At 36.7% G+C, this 24,953-nt stretch overlaps 1 protein-coding gene across 1 annotated transcript in view; it reads left to right on the top strand.

The window, feature by feature from the left end:
* ARHGEF38 (Rho guanine nucleotide exchange factor 38) overlaps positions 1-24,953 on the top strand; it is a 117,935-nt gene that overhangs the window by 37,775 nt on the left and 55,207 nt on the right. The window contains exon 3 of the mRNA XM_006918890.3: positions 14,558-14,681. Within this exon, the coding sequence (XP_006918952.1) occupies positions 14,558-14,681 (124 nt within the window). The remainder of the gene's footprint in view (positions 1-14,557; positions 14,682-24,953) is intronic.

The following is a 24,953-nucleotide window of genomic DNA, read 5'->3' on the forward strand; positions in this document are numbered from 1 at the left end:
CATGTACGGGGACAACCAAATATTTTGAGAAGTTGGAACCATACCATACATATCATTATAGATATCTCTTCTCCCTGAAGATTATACTTACATGTTTTATTTTTAACCACAAATAACAAATATTAGTTTAAATGGAAAAACAATTTCTGCTAACTGTAACTGTGATACTGAAAACAAATAACTCAAAAGGAATACTTGGATAGTGGTGTTAGCTAACACACTGGTGGTAACAGTATTGCATTATATAAATCTATCGAATAAAACACCTAGTACACCTTAAATTTACACTGTGTTATATGTCAATTATATCTCAATTAAAAATATACATTTGAATTTCTGATTCTGCTTTGCACTGGCTTTTCTGAGCTAATGTATTGACTTTAAAATGTAATGCTCTTGCTGGAAGTTGTTTAAATATTGACACATATATTCCTCAATTCTTTAAAAATACTGATTTTCATCATTAATAAGATCACATCACAATGAAGAATCCCATGATCTATAGGGCCAGGTTAGAACTTTATGTTTTTTGAAATCAAGAACATAATTTTCACCTTTTATATGGAATCTCAGAATATATTACATAATTTAGGCCATTGTTCCTCCATGATAAGGTCAGATACTTGAAAAGTCATAAAACGTTAAATATGAAAATTAAAATCATACAAGTAATGGTGCTGCCAATCACAAAGTCACTCTGTTAATATATAATTTCTAACTGGCCTCTTTATTAATGCTGACACAAAATATTTCTTTTCACTTACTTTCCCATTTCACCTGGGAAGACATCTGTGTTTTATCATCTCAGAAGTCACAAATTTTGCTGTCAAACTGGATTCAGATTTAGTTGGGTGTGAAAGTGATATATCAATATTCTAGCCTGCAGAACTTCTATTTACAAGTAGGATTCTCTTATTTTTGCTTGTTCAGAAAGCCTAAGCTAAAAATTAAAGAATTTTTTTAATCCTTGTAATACAGTTTTTAGTGGAAACTCTCTTCCATGTTGTTCCATTTATAAGGACCTCATAAGCTCTATTTTAGGGCAACTTCAGGTTTCTCTATTTATTTATTTTTCATTATTATTTAAGCCTTGAGCACCTGGTCTTCCTAGGTGGTCTCCCATCCAAGTACTAACTAGGCCCGACCTTGCTTAGCTTCTGAGATCAGACATCGGGCTTGTTCAAGGTGGCATGGCTGTAGACCATGGATTGTGGCTCCACTGGGCATGAACCCAGGACCTTCTGCGTGTAAAGCAGATGTGCTAACCACTACACTATGGAATCACATCCTAATTTTTATAATATATAGTCTAGATCAAAACCTGCTGGGCTAAATGAAGAGATAAATGAATACATTTTCCAGTTCAGTGCAGGGGTTGGAATGACCAGAAAAAAAGAGAGATCTGTTTTAGTTTTATAAGAAAAGTCATTCCTTCAGCCTGGGTAACATGATATTGTGTTCATCACCTCACTTCTCAGAAATGAGATGCATAAACCACTATTATAATTTACTTTTATTTGTGAAAATAAGCAACACAATTTCAGTGGCTGTGATTATTATAATGATACCATAAACCCCTCTGATGAAATGCCAGAGAGATTGGAGCACCTCTACTGAGATGTAGAACACCATAGCTGTGTGTATCAGTAGAAGGCCAGAAATCTCAGATTCCAAAGAATAAATACCAGGTCAGAAAGGAAGCACATATTGGGGAAACAAGTATTTATTAATAAGAATTTACTTAAGGCACTTTAAATACAGATAAGGTCGATGATTACATGCATTAATTAATTAATTAATTGTAGGCCATTTGGAGTATATAAAGATACACAAAACTCATTCCTTGCCACCAAAATACTATGAATCCCTAGTTAGAAGTGACAAGATTCATAGCTATGAAAAGATAACTTGTAATGCAAAGCAATAATTATTAAGTGCAGACAGTTAATGTAACTGGAGTTCACAGAAGGGACAGATCACTTTTAGACAGATTAACTAGGCAATATTTCATGAAGAATGTGATATTTCAGTTGAAAATGCAAATTAAAAGATTAAATGTTTGTCAAGTGTCTATTGCATGCAATGTCCTCTGCTGAGTTCTGTGTGGGAATCAAGAAGATTTATGTCATAGTGTTGCTCTAGAAGAGTTTATAATCTGGCCAAGAAAATAACTCATAAACACATAAAAAGCCAAATAACAATCAAAGATATATTTCAAGGCAATGCTAGAAATGATGGTGACAGAAGGCAGTTCATAATTAGTTATGCTAATTAGTTATGCAGCAAACAATTGCTTTAGACATTAGCAGAAGGAGGCACTCCGTTTCCTGACCTGTCAACAGCATTTGATTGAAAAACTTTCTTTTTCTGTCTTCCGGGACTCCACATACCTAGTTTCCCGCTTCTACTCCAATTGCACCTTCTCAGTCTCTTTCACTGGTTAATCCTTATCTCTAAACATAGAAGTATATCAGGGCTCATTTGGAGACCCTCTTCTCTCTCTTGTCTGCTTTTCCCCGGTTGAGGATTTGACCTGGTTTCAGCCTTTAAATCCTATCTACATACTGGTGGTTGCTAGCTTTACTTCCAGCCTAGACGTTGTCCATGAGGTCTTGACTTTACTTATTATATCCAGTCACCCGCTCAAATCTCCATTTGGTTGTGTAGAAGGCATCTCGATTTTAAAATGTCCAAAACTGAGCTCCTAATTTTCTCTTTAAAATTTGCTCCCCTTGTAGTCTTTGTCACTTCAGTAAATGGCAGCTCCATTCTTCTAGTTGATTGGATAAAAAAACCCTGGTGTTATCCTTGACTTTTCTCTTTCACTTAAACCCCTATCCAATCTATCAGAAAATTCTACTAGCTCAGCCTTCATAACTGATTCAGAATCAGACCACTGCTCACTTCCTCCATTACTTCTACTCTGATTCCAGAACTCATCAGTAACCACCTAGATTATTACACCTGCCTCATGACCTACTTATCTTCTTCTATCTTTGTCTCAACCGAGCAGACAGAGTGATCCTTACAAAAATATCAGTCAGATCATGTTCCCCTTTTACTTAAAACCCTTCAGAAGCTTCTCATCTCAGTCTTATTAAAAGCTGAAATTCTTATGATGACCTTTGAGGTCGAGCATGAGCTGGTCCCTCATTCTCTCTGACCTCACCTGTTTCTGCATTCTGACCTTCTCAGTGTTCCACAAACAAGCACTACTGTTTCAAACTCTTTGCTCTCACTGTTTCCTTTGCCTTGACTCTTCCCCAAGATATCTCCACAGCTTCCTTGCTCCTTCACCTCCTTGAGACCTTTATTCAGTTAAACATTCCTTGGCCACCTCGCTCTTACACTGAGTTGTAAGCAAATCCAGGTAAAAAATTTCTAGAGCAAGTCATTTATTTGGGAGACAATCTCCTAGAACAGCAGTAAAGTAATCAGAAAATGAGACTGAAAAGGAAAGAAAGACATAGTGTCCATGCATGAGCAGATACCAACTGGCACTCATATCCCACTGGGAGCCCTAAGGCACTGTACAGAACACACCTCAGAGTTGTCTCACGTGGGAGGTATTCACCCACCAATTGCCATTAGACATGGGTTGAGGGATGCTCCTGGGAAGATTCATTCCTGACACTCGGGAATGCCTTGTGTGCAGACAGATAGGCTTCCGTGGTCAGAGAATGCCTTTCGATAGAGAATCAAATCTGCTTGCAGCAGAAGGCCTTCCCTGCACACAAGAACATTTGGTACCATGGGGGTGTGGCTGAGGCACCCCCAGTGCTGCAGCTTCCCTCGTTTCCTATCCCCATTTCCCTATTGGATTTTAATCCCTCAAGCATTTCACACTAGAGTTACATGCTATATATTTTACTTACCTCATTTACTTGATTCTTTTATGAAACATAAATTTTTGTCTTATTTTTTCACTGTGGTATCCCCAGTCCCTGGCACCTAATTCAGTGTCTGGGACATGAGCAGAAATAACTGTTTATTGGTTGTTTATCAAAGACTTGCCATGAATGAGTGATTTCAGAAGTCCTGGAGAGGGGATGGAGTCTCCCCGAGTAAACACTGAGTAGGCAAAGGCAGGGTCAGTACCCTAGTGTGAGAGCCCAAGAGCGGAGAACCACAGTTACCTGAGTAGTAAGTGAGCTGGCATGTGGCAAATGTGAGAACAAGCCATTCCTTCTGATTAAAGCAGATGGTTCTTATAAGAATAAAAATACTTGGAGTAAGACAAGGTCTTGGCCAGGCAAAACTGTCAGTCTCAGGAATTTGGGGTTATTTCTATAGGCAACTGGGGGAGTAGTAAATGTTTTAAAGGAGGAAAGTTTGTCGGTGTGTTGTAAATCTCATTAAACTTATGTTTTTGGAAAACTGAAAGTATTAGGTAAGCTAATTTGGAGAATAGGAAATGAAGATGAGTTTAGAAGCTTTTTTAGAAGCACAAAATGTGACTGGACAGAGTTTTATGGAGTGACTGAAAGAGATTCACTGAATATTGAGAGTGGTTAAACTATGGGCATCTGAGGTCAGGGCGACAGAGGAGCGAGCTCACAGTGACCCTGAGGTTTGGAGTCTAGAAACAGTTAATACAAGGGATGCCCTGACCGGCTCCCTCTCCAGGGCTCACAGTTCTTTCCGTCATTCTGGAAAGACCTGGTAAAATTCAAACTCTGCTGAATTTTGAGTCTCTTCTGGAACTCAGGTGACTAAGGACACTGAGCTGGGCACCTTGGGTTCAGCAAAGAGGCAGTTTCTCAAAAGGAAGTGAGAAATTATAAGCGATTTAAAAATGTTGCAGGAACTGGCTCTACTTCCTAAAATCAACACTTATTCTTGTTTACTTTCTTTTTCTGTGTGGTTCTGAGGATTTGGAGTATGCCATAATGCTGTGAGGAGCATAAACAAACAATAGTGTGGAAATCCTGTCTTGCCTCTGGATGAAAACTCTTGCAGGCCCATGATTAGTTTATGAGAAATTACTCAATCGTTTCATAGATCAATGAACGTTTACCATTTGGGTACTGTTTATTTCAGCCTGCAGTTTGGTTTTAACTATTCACTCTGTAGCTATTAATATAGCTAAAATAACAACAATAGCTAAATTTTATTGAGCACTTATGTGCCAGGCACCATTCTAAACAACTTACGTATATTGGTTCATGAAATCCTCATACCAATTCATGAAACAGGTTTAAGTTTCCTATTTAACTAATTTGAAACCCATGGCAAAGAGAGTTTAAGTAACTTACCTAAAGTCACACAGCTAAATTGTGGCAGAAATGGGATTTAAAACCAAATAGCCATATTCTAAAGCCTGTGCATGTAACCACTGTGCTTTGAACCCACATGAATATGTATCCTGAGAAAGACTGACTTGCCTTTTCTCTTTGGTTATCTTTCTTGCTGTGGTTTTACCAACATGAGTTCTAAGACCTAAGTGTTAGAGAGACAGAGATGAATACAACATACTAGCTGGCCTCAAGAATTTACAGTCAAGTAAGAGATCCCAGCATACAGATGAGGCATTTTACCCTATTGTGACTAAGTTCCATGGTCAAGGTGTATGCTGGTTACTCCAGGAGCAGAGTGCCTAGTTGTGCCTAAGTGGTCATGGAAGGCTTTCTGGAGGAGCTATGTCCTGACAATGTTGAGGGGTCACTCCAATTCAGTTGATCAAAACAGAAAGGTGACCTAGCATAGCAGTTACAGTCTGGAACTCTATGTCCGGCAGCCCTACACCTGACCTTGGATCTGAGACTCACAACTACGTGACTTTGGGCAAATCTTTTAACTTCTTTGAGCTTTGATTTATTCAATGGAAAAAATAGATATAATAGCATGTTGTAAGGAATAAATAGAATAATATATATATAAAGTGTAGCAAAATTTCTGGCACAGAAGTACTCAATAAACAGTAATTGCTGTTATAACCAGTATGCTGAATAAGCATGACTTGTAGTGTAATCAAAAGACAACTTGAATTAGTCTTCCAACAACACTTCCAAGTACACATGGTAGGGAATCCTGCCCTGCCTCTGGATGAAAACTCTGGCGGCCCATGACTTCTCTCCCACTTACGTAACAGATCTTAAGACAAATACAGTCTTGTCAGAAATTAGAATATCAGTCCCAGAAATTAATTCGAACTCTGACAATGGCATCAACACCACCCCCCCAGGTGAGGCCTGCTTCACCAGGAAACATGCGGTGGGAGGAGGGAGTGTGAGTGGCTTCTCCCTGTTTCTTCTCCTGGTGCTGCTCTTCCTTATCCCCAGACTCCAGCTTACCACCAGCTTCTGACCCCTGGGAGGATGGGCAGAAGGTGAGGTAAAGGAGAGAAAGGTCTGCTTGGACCGTTACCGACATAGACTGGCTTTACGTTCTCTGGGCCTTCCAAATGTAGTAATGAGGCTTCCTCGTGGGTGCTTATGCGTGTGTGTGTGTGTGTGTGTGTGTGTGTGTGTGGATTTCCATGACAATGGTGATGGCGGGTGGCTGGGAGAGAGTTCTCTCCCGAAGGTCACTTGATCCAGATTGCATCTCTGTTCCAGTTGGTGGCTTGCAACTCATTCCTCAGCTCCTAGGCATCAGAGTTTATTTCCCTGTTCTGTGCTTCAGTCCAGAAGGGAGGAGAATCAGAGATGAGCTCACACCAGCTCACTCTCTCACAGGATCCACATCTGGTTTTTGGGAAACATTCGTGTATCCTTTGTCTCCAAACTTGAGGGAGTGCAAGTTGGTCCCAAGTTGGCCACCACTTTCCTAAGGTCTCCTTTAGGTTTCTCAGGCATGAGGTCCACAAAGGTGATTTTCAAACAGTACACCGAGATTTGCTTTTTTAAGTTTTGCATATGGCAAACCATCTCATACTCCCTTTGGTTTTTGATATCTAAGAAATTGATGCTCCAAGTAAAATTGAGGCATGATATGTGTGATTTTAACTTTTTATTGTAGTTTTACTATCATTATTGGATTCCAAAGAAATAGCACGAAGAAAGAAGCATGATATGCAATAGCACGGTGCGTGCCTGAAGTGCCAAGTTGCTGGAGACAAGGCAGGAGGGGTGTTCAGAGGCAAGGCCACAGGAAAGCCCCATGTCAGGAGCACTGACCTTATGCATTCAAGATGGAAAAACTTTGACAGTTTTAAGCAGAGTCATGATTAATCTAGATATGGTAATCAGAGTGCCAAAATAAGAGTGAGAAGGTGTGGGAACACCAATAGTGGAATGACTCCAGAATTTACAACACAGATAGACTTCATGGATATTTGTTTTATGTCATACAATTTTGTTCCTAATTCCTGCTTTACACAGGGCTACCATCGCATACCTGCCCACCACACCTTTTTTTCATACTTTTGTCTCTTCTTTTCTTCCTTTGTTTATTATCTCAAGAAAATGTTGTGTTTTTTTATTTTTTTTCCAAAAGTATCTCCTAACTTTTCAAAATTATTTTTAGTGAGTCCAGGACTTTCCTAGTTTTGGGTTGTATTATTGAATATTAGAACTTTGCAATTGTGTTACTAAGTGGAAAAAGAATGAGTAAATGTTGAGTAAGTCATTTCTGATATCAGTAGATTCTTTAAAACATGGATCTGAAGGAAAGAGATGTTCTGTTGAAAAGGTTAAGAGTTTTGTTTGTTTGGTTGGTTTGGGGCTGGTTAGTTGTTACACTTAATAGATCTGAGTCTGTGTATGCAGGAAGAAGAAAGAATAAATGCACGCATATGTACACACACACACTCACATAGATAGTAAGTACTCAAGGGACCAAAGCACAAAGCTGTTTAGCCCACTCATTGTGCTCAGCCAGAAGCCCTTAAATACAATTATTTTTTTGGATGATTTTGGTGCATAAAAAATTCCTGTATTTTTCATTTAATCTTACAGATTGTTCCAAAGAGTTTCCAAATTACTTTCTCTTGTGTTTTGACAATATAACTCAAGTATTTATTTTATACTTTTTTTTAGAATATTTAAAGGATCACAACATTTACTAAATCTTCAGCCCAGAAGGGCTATTCCTAGCAGTACGTTTGTCCTCTGAGCATTTCATATACAATTCTAAGTAGAAAAGGAGAGCAAACCTGAAGATCACCACTAACCCCCACCAAGTAACTCTTTCTTTGCCTGTCCCTATGTCAAGGCAGATAAGAGAAGCAAAGGCAGAGACCCTTGGTCAGCTACCTACCTTTCATCCAAGGATATCAATATAAACACTTTACTTTTTTATTAGTCAAACAAAGTTTGGGATTAATTTCCCAATCCTCTTTGTTAGAGACCTCAAGAACTTCTCAAATTTGACCACAGTCTCTGGTCTGGCCTTGACTCACCTATGTTGGCTTTGCTCTTCCTCTTGTACATGCTGAGATGTCTATCCCAGAGTCTCAACCTTACTTTCTGTAAACAGATTGACACATCTGATATAGGTCTGTCCTCATTAACGTTTCCTGGCCTGGATCACTTCCAGGCAGTTATCAGGTAACTTGGGCATTTAGCTGCAAAATTAATTAAAAGATTTGCTGTCTAGCAGTGATATTGATTCATCTTGTAGTTTAGAATCTAGTTTCACAGCAGGAACTTTCACACATACAAATCAGTAGTTTTGCGAAACCTGATGAAATAATGGCTAGTTGACCCTGAAAATCTTTGTAATCTAGAAGCCAGCTGAGTAGATGCCATAGTAATTAGATAATTATTCCAGCCCTGCGGTTGCCAGGGCCATCTGCCACCACATTCTCTTTTTCCATTTGCTGCAATTTCTGTTACACAAGCGGTCCCCCTTCTCAGTTGTCGCACTAAAAAATAAAGCAAGACCTGGTTCTTTCCTCTCAGAATATTCTCACTGGGTGCCCACTCCTTACAGTTTTATTAAGATGCATTTTCAAGTTTCTACCATTCTAACCTTACTTGTCACAGTTACTGGGCTTACAAGGCTTCAACTGTAATAATGGAACAAAGTAACTCAGGAAACCCATCCAGGCCTCACCATAATGCTGTGGAATCTGCCCTTTCTAGAAGACAGTTCTATTATGGAAATGTATATTCCATTCCACCACGAGGGGATTGCCTTCTAGAAGGGATCGATGAGACTGAGGTTCTGTTAGACTGAGTCAGGCGATGTCTAAGCTGGAGTCCCCTGTATGAATTCTAATACAGGGTCCAGAAGTGAACTCCATGTTGAACCTAGATTATTGCCAAACCACAGCAAATAGAAACATTGCAGTCTTTTCTAGAAACAATTTTTGGAGAAGCGTTTGGTTGGTGGCAATCACCATGGCCCTCAAAAATGCAATGCTATCTATTTTCTTCTGTTTTCTACAGTTGTATATATGTCATGTATATATATCTGGAACTTTAAAGTAGTGTGATTTTGATCCTCAAATTAGAAGCCTAAAAATATATTACCAAATTTATGTTAGAAAATTAATATCCACTGAGGATTTTTAATTAAGTGGTTATTAGAAGAAAAAATAATGTTTGTAATTGCTGCTATAATTTGCCAACACTGGTTAAAAGTTTTAAGACATATTAACAACTTTAGCTTAGAAATTACGTTTATGAAATTTATCATAAGGAAATAATCATGGATGTGAGCAAAGTTTTAGCCAGAAGAGCTGCTTATAATAGTGAAAATGGCAATCTATCTAGATTTCAAAGATTTAGTGATGGGTTAAGTAGACTACAGTATTTCTACATAATGCTGATATTAGAAATGGTACAATTGAGGAAAATTGATGACATGAAAAGATGTCCATGTTATGCTCAATTTAAAAAATCCAAATTTTGAAATATTATTCAAATTACATAAATTTTTAATAAAGATGTACACATATGGAAAGAGAAAACCATTTGGCAGGATGTACTTCAAAATATCAGTGGTTATTGCTGTGTAGTAGAATTATAAGCTATTGTATTTTATTTCTTCCACGTATCTACCTGTCTTTATTTTCTACAATAAACATAAACTACTTTTATAATAATAGCTTTTTTTTTTTTTTAAGAGTTTGTTCCTAGACTTCTCTTCATGCTCACTTTTAAAGGGCTTCGTGTTTGGAGGTCTGCACAACATGTCTGAGAATGTTTAGTTATTTCTTCCTGTGACTTGGTTTGGTTGAGTGTCCCGGGTCTCATTAAACAGAAAACAATGAACAGAGATTTTCTAAAGTGTAGACTAAGGAGGAAGTTTAGCCACTGTCAGCAAATTGTCTAGATACACTAATGGCCAAACTGAGCACAATATTTTGTTGACGTAGATAAAATTAAGTAGAAAATTTAAAAATATCTACTCACCGTGATATTTTGAACAACTAAATTAGATATTTTGATTTTTCTCTTTAAACCATTTTTAATCTTTGCGTATTTGTTATTTGGAGCCCAGCAGAGTGATTACAAGGTACATTTTATTGATGGCTCCCACAAAGTAAGTAGGTCATTTGAATAGCAGTGATTCAATTCATATTGTCAAACTTTTATTGAATAACTAGGTGTGGGACTATATTAGCCACAGTGGGGTATTCACAAAACTCACCAGGACAAATATCTTACAAGAACTGACAGTTTTGACATAGAGATGGATAAATTAGTAAATATCCCTGTTATATGTAATGGACTTCAATATAAGCATTGAGTAATACAATGCAAAGCAAGAGTCATGGAAGCTCAGGAGAGGGAGAAGTTGATTCTAACCAAGGGAACAAGAAAGGTTTCTTAGAGGAAGTGAGATTTTGGCTAGAAAGAAAGAAAAATGTACTAGTCTCCTATTGTTATACAAAATAACAAATAAAATTCAAATTAGCTTAAATAAAGACATTTTATCAACTTCTGTGATAAGGCTGTCTTGATGTAGGTAAGACAGATCCGGGGGCTAACATGATGTTGTCAGTCTTAGCTTTCTTCTCTGTGTTGCTTTTATCACATTTAAGCGCTCCACAAAGATGACTGCTGAAGACAAAAACATACACACTTAGCACCTACAATCCAGGCCCTTCAATTACCCAAAAGCCATTTATTAAACATCAGTTAAGAGTCTCATTACCTCTGCTTGGGAACCTAAGCCAAACTCATTGTCCAGTTATGTCATATGCCCACCATTGTAGAGAGTAGGGAATGGGGCAAGGTACCGTGATTGACACTTACACCAGATCAAACAGAGCTAGGAGATTGTGGCTTTCCCCAGAAATGGAACAGACAGGGCAGGGACATGGGCAAAACTAATGGACAAACACTATCATTACCATATTCTGCTTCAAATGTATAGAATGTTATAAAGTAATATGAGGGCAAAACATTTGTGAGCGAAGGAAAAAGCTTGGGCTAGGTTGCAAATGCAAGAAAATCCAAAGAATGCTTTGAAAACAGTGAGTGTAACATTTGTGGGGCACAAAGTAATTCTATACCAAAGATTACAATCTCTGAACTGATAAATTTTTATAGATGTTTTCCTTTACTTAGACATTTTTACCTGGGGAGTTTTGCATTTGTGCAACTGTAAGTTTGATGATTATTTAAATATAATAGGAACTTGCTATTTGAAATATATCCTGTGATGAATACTTGTGTAAAGCAAATAATTAAATTGTCACCAGAAACACTGAACTTTAATTTTGTTTTATACACTTAAATTATTATATATTGACTTTGTTTAGAATAATGTATACATAGAATAAATCTTTTTTAAAAAAATGAATTTTTAATCAATTTAAAATATAACTCAATTTAAGCTCTTAGATGCATTGCCTCTTCCTAGTAAATATTTAATAAATGTACATAAATGATTCCTAGAATTTATATCAATAATTATATAATTATTTACCAGTTTTAAAGCCTTTTTGGACCAGATGTTTGTTTGTTCCTTGGCGTAGCAATGACTGAGTGTGAATTTGTTTTAGAATTCACAGAATCTCCACAGGCCTGTAGTGATACAGATGGTTAAAATCAAGCCAATTGATGTTTTAATCTTTTCTGTCCTTCAGAAAGAAATGAAATTAAAACCTATATTTTTGTTATTTAGTATTTGTTGCATTGAGCTAAGATTATAGACTGATATAGAATTAGATCCTTGCTAAATGGATTTAAAATCTAAATTAGACAGATTCTGACCTTGGGAAGTAAATAGCAGTAGTGATAATTTTGTGAAAAACTCAAGAACAAACCAAAAACTCAAACAGAGATGTATTCTATTAATAGAATTTGACAATAATAGACTGAATAAGGCAAAGCACTAAAAGATCAAATTCTAGTTCTAGCTCTTTCCTGAACTTCATAATTTCGAGCATAGTACCTCTCTTCACTCTGCATGAGTTTTCCTATCTTCAAACTGGTTCATATTTTACAGAGAAGTTAGAATGTTTTATGAAACAATAAATATGAAGCACTTTAAGTTCCTCAGAACAGTTTCCACAACAAAATAAAATAATAATAGGGTATGCTTACAAATCACATCTGATCTTTTATCTTATAAAGCAAGTAAATTAGGGATGAAATTTTATGCTTTAGAAGAATTTATTTCAAAAGATAATTTTAAGAAATATACAGCTAGTACAAAACTTTGATTCATAAACAACTTTGGAAAACATTTTGCACTATGTAAAGGTACACCTTTGTGCTTTAATTAATACCCAATGCATAAATCAATTCCTTAGAAAAAATAATATGTTAAATCAGTGGTATTCAGAGATGTGTGACATTTGAGTCTTTTAAAATTATTATTAACAAAAAGATCCATATAACCATTACCTTCTTTTTAGACACTTTGTGTAATATTAGACATACTTTCTAATATAAAAATGGGAAGTCTTGAATATTCATAGATTTCAAGCAGAAGAGCCACATGTGCCCTATCCTGTAAAGTGAGTGCTTAATGAAGGAACATTTTATGAGCTACTAGGTTAAAGACCCTAAGATCTAATAATAAATGCAATATAATAATGTACTATGGAGATATAGATAATTTCTAAATACATAAAAATAGAAAAATGTTGTATAGTTCTATATAGAAATACTCATTACATATAATCACATAGAATTTGACTACAACTGAGGCCAGAAGATGTTTTGAGGACAAGACTGATGATAGAAAGGTGAAGAATTTCCCAAGATGATTGAAAGAAATGTGTATGGCCTGATCATACTGCATAAAAAATATCTGACGTAGTCACCAATTATTTTAAAAGGTGCAATGGAAAGTAATGCTTCCACGTTTAGTAACAGAGAGTATCCTTATCAAAATAATATTCATGTCCAATATGAGGAACAATGGATGGGTCAATGTCTAAAAAGGATAGGATAAAAATATGAGCAGCCTGCCTCCTTCCTTGCCACCAAGCAGACCCGGCACACCTGAAGAAACTGATGCTGACAGCATGAGAAGCTGCTGCTATGTGCCTTCATTTTAGAATTCCTTCAGGTCTGTCTCTTATCCTATATTTCTTATTTTCCATTTCCCTTAATTTCTTAGCCTCTTTTTTTCTGATCCTTAACTCCCTATCTCTCTCTCTCACCTCTAATTTTGCTGACCTGCTTTTTTGACCAGCAACTCTGCTTTTCCCCTTTAAAGCTTTCCATGACTTGATTATTGATGAGTTGGGTTTTCGCCTCTGACCTCAGGCGCAATAAACAATGGGTAAAAGGCACCTACTTCTATTCCGTGTGGTAGCCCAGTACAGCCTGTACCAACCCATTCATGACCCAATTAGCTGCTATTGAATTATGAAATATCTGACTTAAATTCAAGAGAATGATTTTGAATAAGATCCAGCAAAATCAAGGTACATATCTCACCACACTCCACTTATCTTGTTTAGGATAGTTGGCCATCTACTAATCATCCAATGCCTTTGAAAGAGTTTGTCTTCTATCACAATTCTTGGTAGATAGAAAATCCTCAGGAAATATTTAATAAAAGGATGGATGAATAAATAAATAAATTATTATAAGTACTAGCTGTAAGATCTAGGAATAATTATACTGTCTTTTTAGGGTGTGCGTGAAGTTCAAAATACGATGAATCTTTAATTAGTAGAACATGTTTGGTAAAAATTTTCATTCACATTTCTTTAAAAAAATCAGGAAGCAACTCAGCACATCAACTTGTCATCGCTTTGAGAACATCTGTGGTTTTAAAACTGCTTTGAAAATAGTTACTTGCCTCGAGTAAGGTCAAACTTCTGCTGTATAAGCAGCAAAGCATTCTAAAGTCATATACACAGGTACATACTCTCCCAAAGGATACACCATAAAAATACTAATTTGCTGGCCCACATCTTCTTCACAGTCTGGGTCTTATAGGGATACGTAATGTATACTCGACTCACTAAAACTTAATCAAAATAAACGAAAAGACAGAGATAACAAATGTGTCATCCCAATTTCTTGCATGAAAAACTGCACATTTCCTCTAGAAATCCCAAATAAGAATGTTTACAGAAATGGTTGATGGGAAAAGCATGGGCTGGCATATAAAATACGTAATGTTTAGCAGGAGAAACCATCCTAAATACAGTGCATTTCTCTCCATCAGCTGGTGCTCAGTGTTTATGTTTCTTCAGATTGATCGGCTGGACGTGGATAGCTTGTTTAGCAATATTGAATCCGTGCATCAGATATCAGCCAAGCTGCTGTCATTGTTGGAAGAGGCCACAACAGACGTGGAACCGGCCATGCAAGTAATCGGTATGTTTATTCTCTTCTCAGTTCTACAGTACAACAGGAAATAATATTTTAATAACCTCCCTCTGCTTTGGTTTTATGTTTCTGATTCACCAAACTTCCCAGGAGATCTATAAATGTTAAACCCTCTACAGGCTCACTGTAATTACACAAACTCCGTGTTTATTTTCAAATGGGTTTATATCCATTTGCTAAAGTCTGTCAGTAACACTAAGCATACCATTTGCTTTTTTATTTTCAATGTTTCAACCTCTTTACCTTCTAGATGTTATGGCTAACACTTACTTGATCCATAAAGAATTAAATATTTAAACACTTTAATGGCTTTACTGATAATCACAATGTTTTTCATGAATCCATTGATTTTTGGATTGTAAATATTTTTGTGTGTGTGGAGTTTATAAGATTTGTAAGACACATAAGTTCAATTTTTCCATGCTTTTCCTTTTTCTCTGCTTTCCAAATATGTCTCAGTCATAGATTATTTTATAAGATTTTTGGAAAAGAAGATATCATTGGGAGAATGTTGAGCTAAAATTTTATTTTCTCGATCTTTGGGGAGTTTCAAAGGAAATATTACTGTATGTGAACACTTTGAAGGCCGTTGCCATAGCCAAGATCTCGTACACATAGTGCCATGTAGGCCAAGAATTCTTTAAAAAAAGTTTTTATCATTTTTCTGTTTCACACATAATCTGCAATATATGCTCATTACAAAAATATTAAAACGGTTTAAGACCACACAGGGCAGTGCACCCCTCCAATGCCACTGTCATCCCCATAAGTCGCCACTGTTATAAGTTTGATGTGGATCCTTATTTTGAGACAGAGACACAAATACACACTTGTACCTTGTATCTTTAATTGTTATGTCTTTATTTATTGATGGAAATCAGAGTTATAAAAATGGGATGAAATTAATCTTGTTTAGTATTTATGAAAGACCCAAAATTTAATAAGGAAAAGGTGAATCAACCTGTCTATTTGTAGTGTTTTACAGACCAAAATGCCAGTCGACTCAAAAAGATTTTCTCATGGACAGGTTTAAATTCAAGCATTTATTGTGTTTAAATTCAATCATTTATTGTGATTAAATGTCCTCATTATGTCCTCAATCTTTGTGTTCTCCCCAAATTCATATGTTGAAGCCCTCAAACCAGTATGATGTTATTTGGAGGTGGGGCCTTTGAAAGGTAATTTAGGTTTAGATGAGGTCATGAGAGGAGTTCCCCCAGGATGGGATTAGTGTTCTTATAATGAGAGGAAGAGAGACCAGAACTTCCTCTCTCTGTCCCTCTCTACCATGTGAGGATGCAACAAGAAAGTGACCCTCTGCAAGCCAGGAAAGATGTCCTCGCCATGATCTGAATCTGCTGACACCTTGAACTTGGACTTCCTAGCCTCCAGAACTGTGAGAAATAAACGTCTGTTGTTTAGGCCACCCAGTCTTTGTTATTTTGTTGTGGCAGCCTGAGCTGATTAATAAAATTTTCAATAAGTTTTAAAAATATTTTCTAGAAGCAGGACTTTATTTATTGTTGCTTTAGTTTGGATTCATTAGCCATTCATTTATTAATTCACCCAATGAATAGTTATTAAGCAGAAGCATATTCAAAGTTCAAAGACTGTATGGCATTGTCGGGTATCAAGAGATGGAAGTTCATCTCTGTCCTTCAAAAGTTTGCAATCCAATAGTTCCTTGAATTGAAGGCATTGTATAATACACTATCAAAGTATTTTCTACATTACTACAGACCTTCATAAGATAAAGAGAATATTTTAGATGGGGAATTAGAGGATTCTTGAAGATATTACTTGGGCTTAAAGATTTCAACAAGTGAGGTCTGGGTTGGGAAGGCAAAGCAGATATACAACATGAACAAAAGCATGGACAGCAAATGCCGAATGCCAAGTGTGTGTAGGAAATGATAAGTGGTCAGATCAATCTGGAGTGGAGTATATATATAAGGAAGGGGTGAGAAATGAATTTGTAAGTATAGAATAGGGACAGACTATACTTGGAATTAAAGTTTGGAATTCACTCTGCAGGTCCTGAGGAATCATTAAAAGATTTTTCAGTAAGGGTATGATGAGATACAAAAGTTTCTGGAGAAAGACAACTATGGTAGATATGAAGAGAAAAGATAGATGGAGAAAACGAGTTCCAGACCAATCGATAGGTGGTTATAAATAATAAGGCATGTGGAAACAGGCATCTGGGCTAAGGTGGATACAGTGGGAACAGAAAATAGGTGCCAGGTTCAAGAGAAACATGGAAGAAAGCATAATCAAGATCCACGGGTTGGCTGCATGTGCTGGAGTCAAAGACAGGTTTAAGGAGATGTGTATCCTGATTGGCCTAGAACATCCTTGTTTTAACCTATTGTTCAATCAGTCAGTCTAGTGTAGTATTTGTCCTGGCATTTTTTCTTTTTAAAGGAGGATCATTATTAATAGTTTCACTACAAGAGACTGGATAAAATCTCTACATTGTACTTCAATTTCTGACATGGTACCTCTTAGTAGAGGGTAAGAGGCACGTGCATTTGAGAGAGTTCTCACTGTCACACATAGTAAATTCTGAAAGACAACCTATCTCTCCTTTCCCAACCCTTTTCTAGTCTCAAGGAAACTTACATCTTCTTTTGAAGTATGGTATGCAGGGCACTGTCTGATAAAATGATGACATTTGGACATGAGCATCTACCAACAGCTAAATGCTTCCTGTTCTGGTCAGTAGGGAAGACATATTTGATGCTACAGATCCTACCATCTATTGAGTATAACAGCTAGCTGTGTCATGACCCATACCGAGTAGCTGTGCCATGATTTGTGAGAGACATGAAGTCACCAGTTTAACAGATAACAGATTTAGTGAGACATGTAGAGAATTAAAGATTAGATGTAAGTGAAATATGTGTGGGAAGCAGAGACTGAGCCATCCTGCTACAAAGTATTAGGATGATGCTGCTACAGTAGGTTAGTTATTTATCTTATGATATAAAGCTATAACTTTTATTGTCTGGCTATGCTTATTTTATTTTGCAATAAACCAATACAAAGACAAAGGTTTAATGTACACAGTTTAATAAAAATTTAGTATTGATTTTCTGTTTCTCAAGAAAGTTGATGATGAGCGTAGAATACACAAAATACTCACCATCCACCATGGGGTCTTTAATGATATCACTGACCATAAGATAATCAGAATACAAAACTCTGCTGAAGAAGCAACACCTACATAGAAAGTTAGTCAATATTTCGAAGACTCTGCCCATTTTTTAAAGCTTATTCGGCACCAGCAGTCCATGCTTTTGTTCATGCTGTTACTTCCACTTAGAATCTTCCTGCCAACCTGGACCCCACTTGTTGAAATCCAACCTAAATGTTTAAGCACAAGTGCATGTAATTTAATATATGCAACTGCAGAAGGTATGTTTACAGATCACTTCATGCAGCATGACTTCATTTAGGTCATGACAATTATCCTAGATTAATTTCTCTCATTTTTAATTCTGAGTTTTCTTGGGCCTGTGAACATATAAAGCAATAGCTATTAATGAGTTGATACCATAAGCAGAAGAATTTGCAAACAGTTAAATTATGACAGTTTTACAACAGTGTAAGTAGATGAATTAAATAGAAAATCAGTTAATTCTAATAACAATTTAAAATTTAATCAAATTCACAGAATTAAAGGAAAGCTTTTAGAAGTTTATTGTATCAAAGTTAAATTTTCTGACCTTATTGTAAATGCTACTATAAATTTAAAAATTAAACATATGAATGCACATGATAGCATGAATATATATTTTGGTGGAACTCGACATCACAGTAAAATAATGTTTTTACTAAAGAAAGAAATCTATGGAGCAGAAATGTACTTGGGATTGGTGGTGGTGCATATGTAATAAAGCTGCACTATTAACTGAAATAGTAACTGTAGTCAAAATTCACACAGTTTTATAAATATAAATATAGAATGAACTACCTACAATATTCAAGGGATAAAGTTGATGTTAATTTAAAAAATAATTTTATGCATGACGGTACATACTTTGCTGCTGGTCACTAATCAGCTTTTAGAAATTGCATTTTTTTTTTCAAAATCATTTGGAAGTTTTTAGTTAAGGTATTCAACACGCAACAGGAAAAAGTAATTTCAGCTTTTTAATCTTTACAATTGCAATTATTGAAAATAAAATTACAGATGGGAAGACACTGAAATTTAGTCACATAAAAACAAGAAATTAGCTTTAAAAATAAAGAATTCATATTGAATAAAATATTTAATTTTGAAATTCTATATTATATTTTGGAAAACCTGACATATGGAAAGAAGCTTTTGATAGAGCTCTTATTTAATAGTATAAAGTTATAACCTGTACCAGGTTTTGTGACATCTATATTTGGAAAAATATTAAAAAATCATCAATAAAAACAACTTTTTTGGTGAGCTTTATTTTGCCAAAATAAAACAAAAAGACTCAAAATGGAGGCAAAAAGATAGTACTTGTGAGACTATTTCAACCCAAATATTTACATATTTCAATAGAGAGATATATAGTCTAGATTTTAATATCTTACATTTAGCAGAATTTTCTCTGAGCTTATTAGATGTCTCCATGCTCATGAGAGAGTATTTTATTAAATTAAAATATTATGGTTTACATATTTGAGCAGCAAAATAAATAATGCTAGTATTGGATTTTAACCCATAGACCAAAGTAAATATTGAATCCATACTGATATAAAAAAAAAATGAATGAGAAAGGAAAGCTCTTTATACAGTAGATTTCAATGAATAAATGTAGAAGGAGAGAGGAAAATAGAAATTATCATTGAGCAGATACTATAGTCATAACCGTTGCAGACAAAATCCACTGATACATGCTAGATTTAATGGGTGAAAGTTAGAGAAGTACACTTTTCATAGTTTCAAAGTATCTCTTAAGTAATAATCTCAAAGGAAAAGATGGTAACTTTGCAGTGAGAAACCAGGCAGAGAACACCTTAAACAAGTGATCAAGGCCAACATTACCAAAAAATGACATATATTCACATCTTGAACTTTGTGATACAATGCACTGAGGGGGACACATCATCATATCTTTGGTACTTTTGTCCAGAATATGTCTAATCACGTCCAATCATGAGAAAACATCAGACACTAGCAAACTCAAATGAGGAACACTTGACAAAATAACTGATCATTACTCTTTTAAAATGTTGAGGTCATTAGAGATAAGGTAAGACTGAGGAACTGTAGTTTTTTAAAGTCTGCAGAAGATTAAGAAGGAGTAACAAACAAATGTAAGTGGGAGCCTGGATAGATTCTCGAATAGTAAAGGAACACTAGTGTTGAAATTCAAACAAGGTGTTTAGTTTTATTAATAGTATCGAAGCAAACTTCATTTCCTTTTTCGTACTACAGCTATGTAAGATGTTAACACTGGGGAAACTGAGTGAGGAATATTTGGAACCTACTGGTACTATTTTCGCAACTTTCATATGTATAAAATTAGTTCAAAATAAAAAGTTAAAAACATTATGGCTTACAGAGCAAACTTGATTAAAGTTGTTCACAATTTCAAATTTACTGACCATAGATTGCAACTTTGAGGAGGATTATAGGAAATTTTATTTAAAAGATTAAAACTGGCCATTTTTGAATAAGAAAGAGTTGGAATCATATTTTAATTTCCCTAGCTTTTATATCTGGGCTAGCCTTGTGGCTTGCTTGGCCAATAAAATGTGGCAAAATGATGTTCTACAACAGCCTTGTGACATCTACTCTCTGCTCAGGGAGAGAGAAGGCTCAGATTACTCAGTCATTGCAATTAACACAGTCAAGACCTTGAACATGTAAAACCCTCCTCAGCCAGCTGGCCTCCAGCCACAGACTGCAAACATATGAATAAACTCTATTAAAACCACATGGAGACATGCCATCCCAGCTGAGCCCTGATCAAATTGTCAGCCCAGAAAATTGTGAGCAAACAAACACTATTGTTTTAAGCTTTTATATTTTGGGGTGATTTGGGGGAGATAGTCTACAGCAATAGCTAATTAATATAGATTCAGTGAAAAGGAATTAATTCAACTCAGATGATGAGGAAAAATTTGATTTGGAAGGTAGTTTTAAGCTGGGACTAGAAGGATTAAGAAAGGTGGAGATTGGAATAAGTAACTTTCCAGGTGAGAAATGGCATAGAGGCCTCAAGGCAGGAGAGTATAGGAAATTCTTATAAAAGACAGCAATCCAGTGAGGCTGGAGCACAGTGTCAAAGAGGCCTCCATGACCCACGCGTAGTAGCCATATCAATACAGAGTTCACTGGTAATTTCCATCACTAAACATCTTTCACTAAACATCTTTGCCAATGTTCTTCCGTTTCATAAGATAAGCTGATTTTTGGTGAGATATGCTAAAATCTTGTTAGCACAGGATGAAAAGCACAAGTATCCTATTTCTCTGTCCTTAGATGGCACAAATGAAAGTTTGTGATTCACAGCTCTAGTGCCAAAGGGGAAATTTTCCTGATACCTAGATAAATCACGAAGAGAAGGATTTCACTCAGTAATTACCTTGGGGTTTGGATGAGGTTCAAGTTTAAGCATAGAGGCATATATGTTTATATATATATGAGAGCTCTGGGAAACTGTCTGGACTATCATGCCAAGGTAAAACCTGGACTGTAAAATAATGGCTGAAGCAGGCTGTTTAAATAGTCAATGAGTTCTAAATATCCAGAGATGGGAGTATGGGATGTGTCTCTTGTTTCCGCTCAAATTGAAGATCTGTCTGTAACAATTTAACAAAATAGTGAGGGAAAATAAAAAATGTTTATTTTTTGTAAAAAATAAAATGTTTAAAAAATCATGTATATATAGTACGAAAAAAATAAACTAGCATTTTAAAAAAAAGAAAGAAAATAGTGAAATAGAACGAAACAAGTGAGATGATAACGTAGCGTGTAAGAACCCAGGGGCTTCACTATCAGGTTGGCTTGGCTTTACATCCTGGCTCATCCAATGACTAGATGTGAGGTCTTAGCCAAGTTACAAAATCTTGTTGAACTTCAGTTTCTTATCTGGAAATCTAAGGCAATAATACCTAGTCCATAGAGTGTTTGTGCAGAGTAAATAAAATCATGTATAAATAATGATAGCCTGGTGCCTATCCTTAATAAATATATAATACATGATATTATTAACTTATTATTAGTCTTAGAATATTGTTTATCCATCCATTTGCAAAGCTGGATTTCTTATGTATATTATAATTGAATAAATTGTGAATTTTTTTTCGGAGATCTTGATCATGGTTTCAAATAAATAAGAGTCACTGAATGTGTGTGATTTCTAGATGCTCCCAATATCTATGCATCTTAATGATTCATTTATCTAATAAGGCAACACTTTTTTTCTATGAAGGGTGATTTAACGGATCAGGTGTCATTTCCACATTTGATAGAATGTACAGCACTTGCAGTAGCCACTTTCCAAATATGGCCCTCGACGGACCGTGCCTCCTCGTATTGACACTGCTACGTAGTCTAGTCTCATATTGACTCTGGACTATCCCTGAGACTCACTCACTAATACAATGCGGTGGAGGTGACACAATGCCAGCTACTGGGCCTAAGCCCTAGGAAATATTGGCAATTTCTACTTTTGTGATTTGGGGAGACTGCCACTTAAGACTTTCAGCTATCCTGCCAGATTATTATGTGGAGAGGTCACATGGAGAGAGATTAGACCTGAGACTACATAGAGTGAGAAAGTGACCCAGTTGTCCCAGCATCCCCGCTGAGACCAGCTTGCCAGCTGTTGCTGGCATGACGCCAGACTTGCAAGCCATCTTAGACCGTCCCATCAGTCAAGCCCTGGGATAACTGCAGCCCAGCAGACACCAAGTAGAGCAGCAGAATCACATCGCAGATCCCCACCAGTGCAGAGACTCCTGTGAGAAAATCAAAACAGTTGTCTTTTTAAGGCACTAAGTTTTAGGGTGGTTTGTTATATAGCAATAGATAAGCAAAACGGGGCTCGTGCTCTCTTATGTGCATTTGCAACAATGTTGTCATGTTCCCAAGTATTAAAGAAAGGCTAAGTTATGAATATATTTACAAATGTATGTTAAAGTCTCTTTCTTACACACTGTGCTGAGGACCAGAGCTGAAAGAAGCTTGTGGTAAAAGAATCGCCATTTCTTATATGCCATTTCCTGAGGGGAGTTTATCCTTGGATAGAAAGACAATTTAGAGTTTTCTGTTCTTTGAAGATGTACTGGGTGATGTACTGCAGTTCTATGCCAGGACTTTGTTCTTCTAAAACAGTGTCTCTTATATGTCCCTGAAATAGGAATCTGTGCCTTTTGCAGCAATTTTGTGAGTAGAACAGTAGTCACTGACAATCCATGTTATGAAGCCATGTGGGAGATAACATGAAGTAGCTCACCTGAAAACCTTTTCTAGTATTATTATTGTTGTACTGAGTGTGTGTGTGTGTGTGTATGTGTGTGCGCGCGCGCGTGTTACTCAGGACACAGATCAGCTTGCCTTCGTTAATTCTGGCCAGCTAGGACAGGTTGGGAGGGCCCCAGACCAGTGTGTTGGAACGTGTGAGCCCAGTAGAGGGACACCCAGATGCAGAAGTTGGAAGACCAAGGCGTCTTATTCCAAATATTGACAGTAACAGGAAAACTGTCAGCTTCAGAGACTATGGCACAATAAGGCCGGGGGTGGGGGTGGAGGGTTTGGAGAAGGGTGGATTCAGAGTCAGATATACATAAATCCACACAGGAAAGGAAAAATCAGCAGAAGGCAGTCACCAGGACACAGTATGAAGGCTGGGCCTCCAGTCTCCTGAGTGAGGTCGAGATGGGTCCCAGGGCTTTTAGGATTTTATTTCTTGTAATAAAAATAATACCAGGTGGCTTAGTAATAAATTCTACAGTTCTTTTCTCTGAGGAGAATGTTGGGTTCTAGCATGTTCTGCTGATGGAACTGGCTTGCAGAGGTTAGTGGTTTAGCTATGTAGTCAAGTTTGAATGGAGCTGGGAAAAGTCGAATGTTGCACAGAAAACACATAGAAGTAAAATCCTAAATTCTGTGAGTTTAAGAGTTATATGAACATTTGCCAACATCCAGGAAGTGAAATGAGAAGAGCATTGGCAGAGATGTAGTCCCTGGAGGTCCACAAGAGTCCAGAAAGAAATCAGCTTCTGGAGGGAGACAGAGCTGTACTTCAATTCTGGTTCTGTCACTGCTAGCTCTGTGGCTAGGGACAAGTCACTTGGATCAGTGGGGACTGAAATTCTCTGACTGGAATAGAAAGCTCACCTAAAGGACATAACCAAAAGGGACTTTTTTTTTTTTTCTCACATAACAAGAAACCCATAATTCAATGGTCCAGGACTGGGGCGGCTGCCTGCTGGCTCCTTGCAGCTTTTTCCTTCACAGTGTTTGACATATGGCGTTTGGCTTCATAGCCTCGGCATGGCTACTCCACTGCCAAGCATGCTTCCTGCGGGCAATAAGAGCACCTCCTCCCAAGGCTGTTTTCTTTTTCTATTTTTTCTCTCTCTCTCTCTTTTTTTTTTTTTTTTTTTTTTTGCTTAAACAACAGAATTTTATTCCCAAGGCTTTTTTCATTTGGGGGGAATAGAGGCCTTTCCCAGTGACTTCTACCTCTATCTTACGATTTAATTTCACACACACATATATGTACATACATTCACAGCCAAATACTCACTTGTGTACATATTGGGCCACCCCTAACCACGGGAGTTTGGGGAAAGTTCAGTATTTTTAACTGGGTGCATTGCTGGTTCAAATTCTGCTGGTTTGGAAGAAGGAAGAATGGATAAGCAACTAACAGTGGAGGCCACATTTATTTGTTCATGTTTCAAATGGGGATAGGAAATCTTCCAGGGCAGAAAGATACAGGACCAAGGGCATACCCCTCCAGAATATAAGCTCCATGAGGGAAGAATTCTTGTCTGTTTTGTTACTGTTTTATCACCAGCACCTAAACCAGTGTCTTCAACAAGTACTGACTGAATGAATGAAATTCATGGTAGATGAATTTCATCTAGATAATAAGACTAGATAATAAGAAGTCTAGTATACTGGCCAGCACACAGAGGGGACTCAGCAGTTGATGCGGGTGTTGTAAATGGGTCTGCCTGTGGTTTGTCCTATGCCACTTTCAGAGGCCGGTAGGTGGTATAGAGTAATTAGCTGTAGCAGAGGCAAGCAGTCTTAAGAGA

The sequence above is a fragment of the Pteropus alecto genome, unplaced genomic scaffold (assembly GCF_000325575.1).
Source record: "Pteropus alecto unplaced genomic scaffold, ASM32557v1 scaffold5, whole genome shotgun sequence".
Classification (NCBI taxonomy): Eukaryota; Metazoa; Chordata; class Mammalia; order Chiroptera; family Pteropodidae; genus Pteropus; species Pteropus alecto.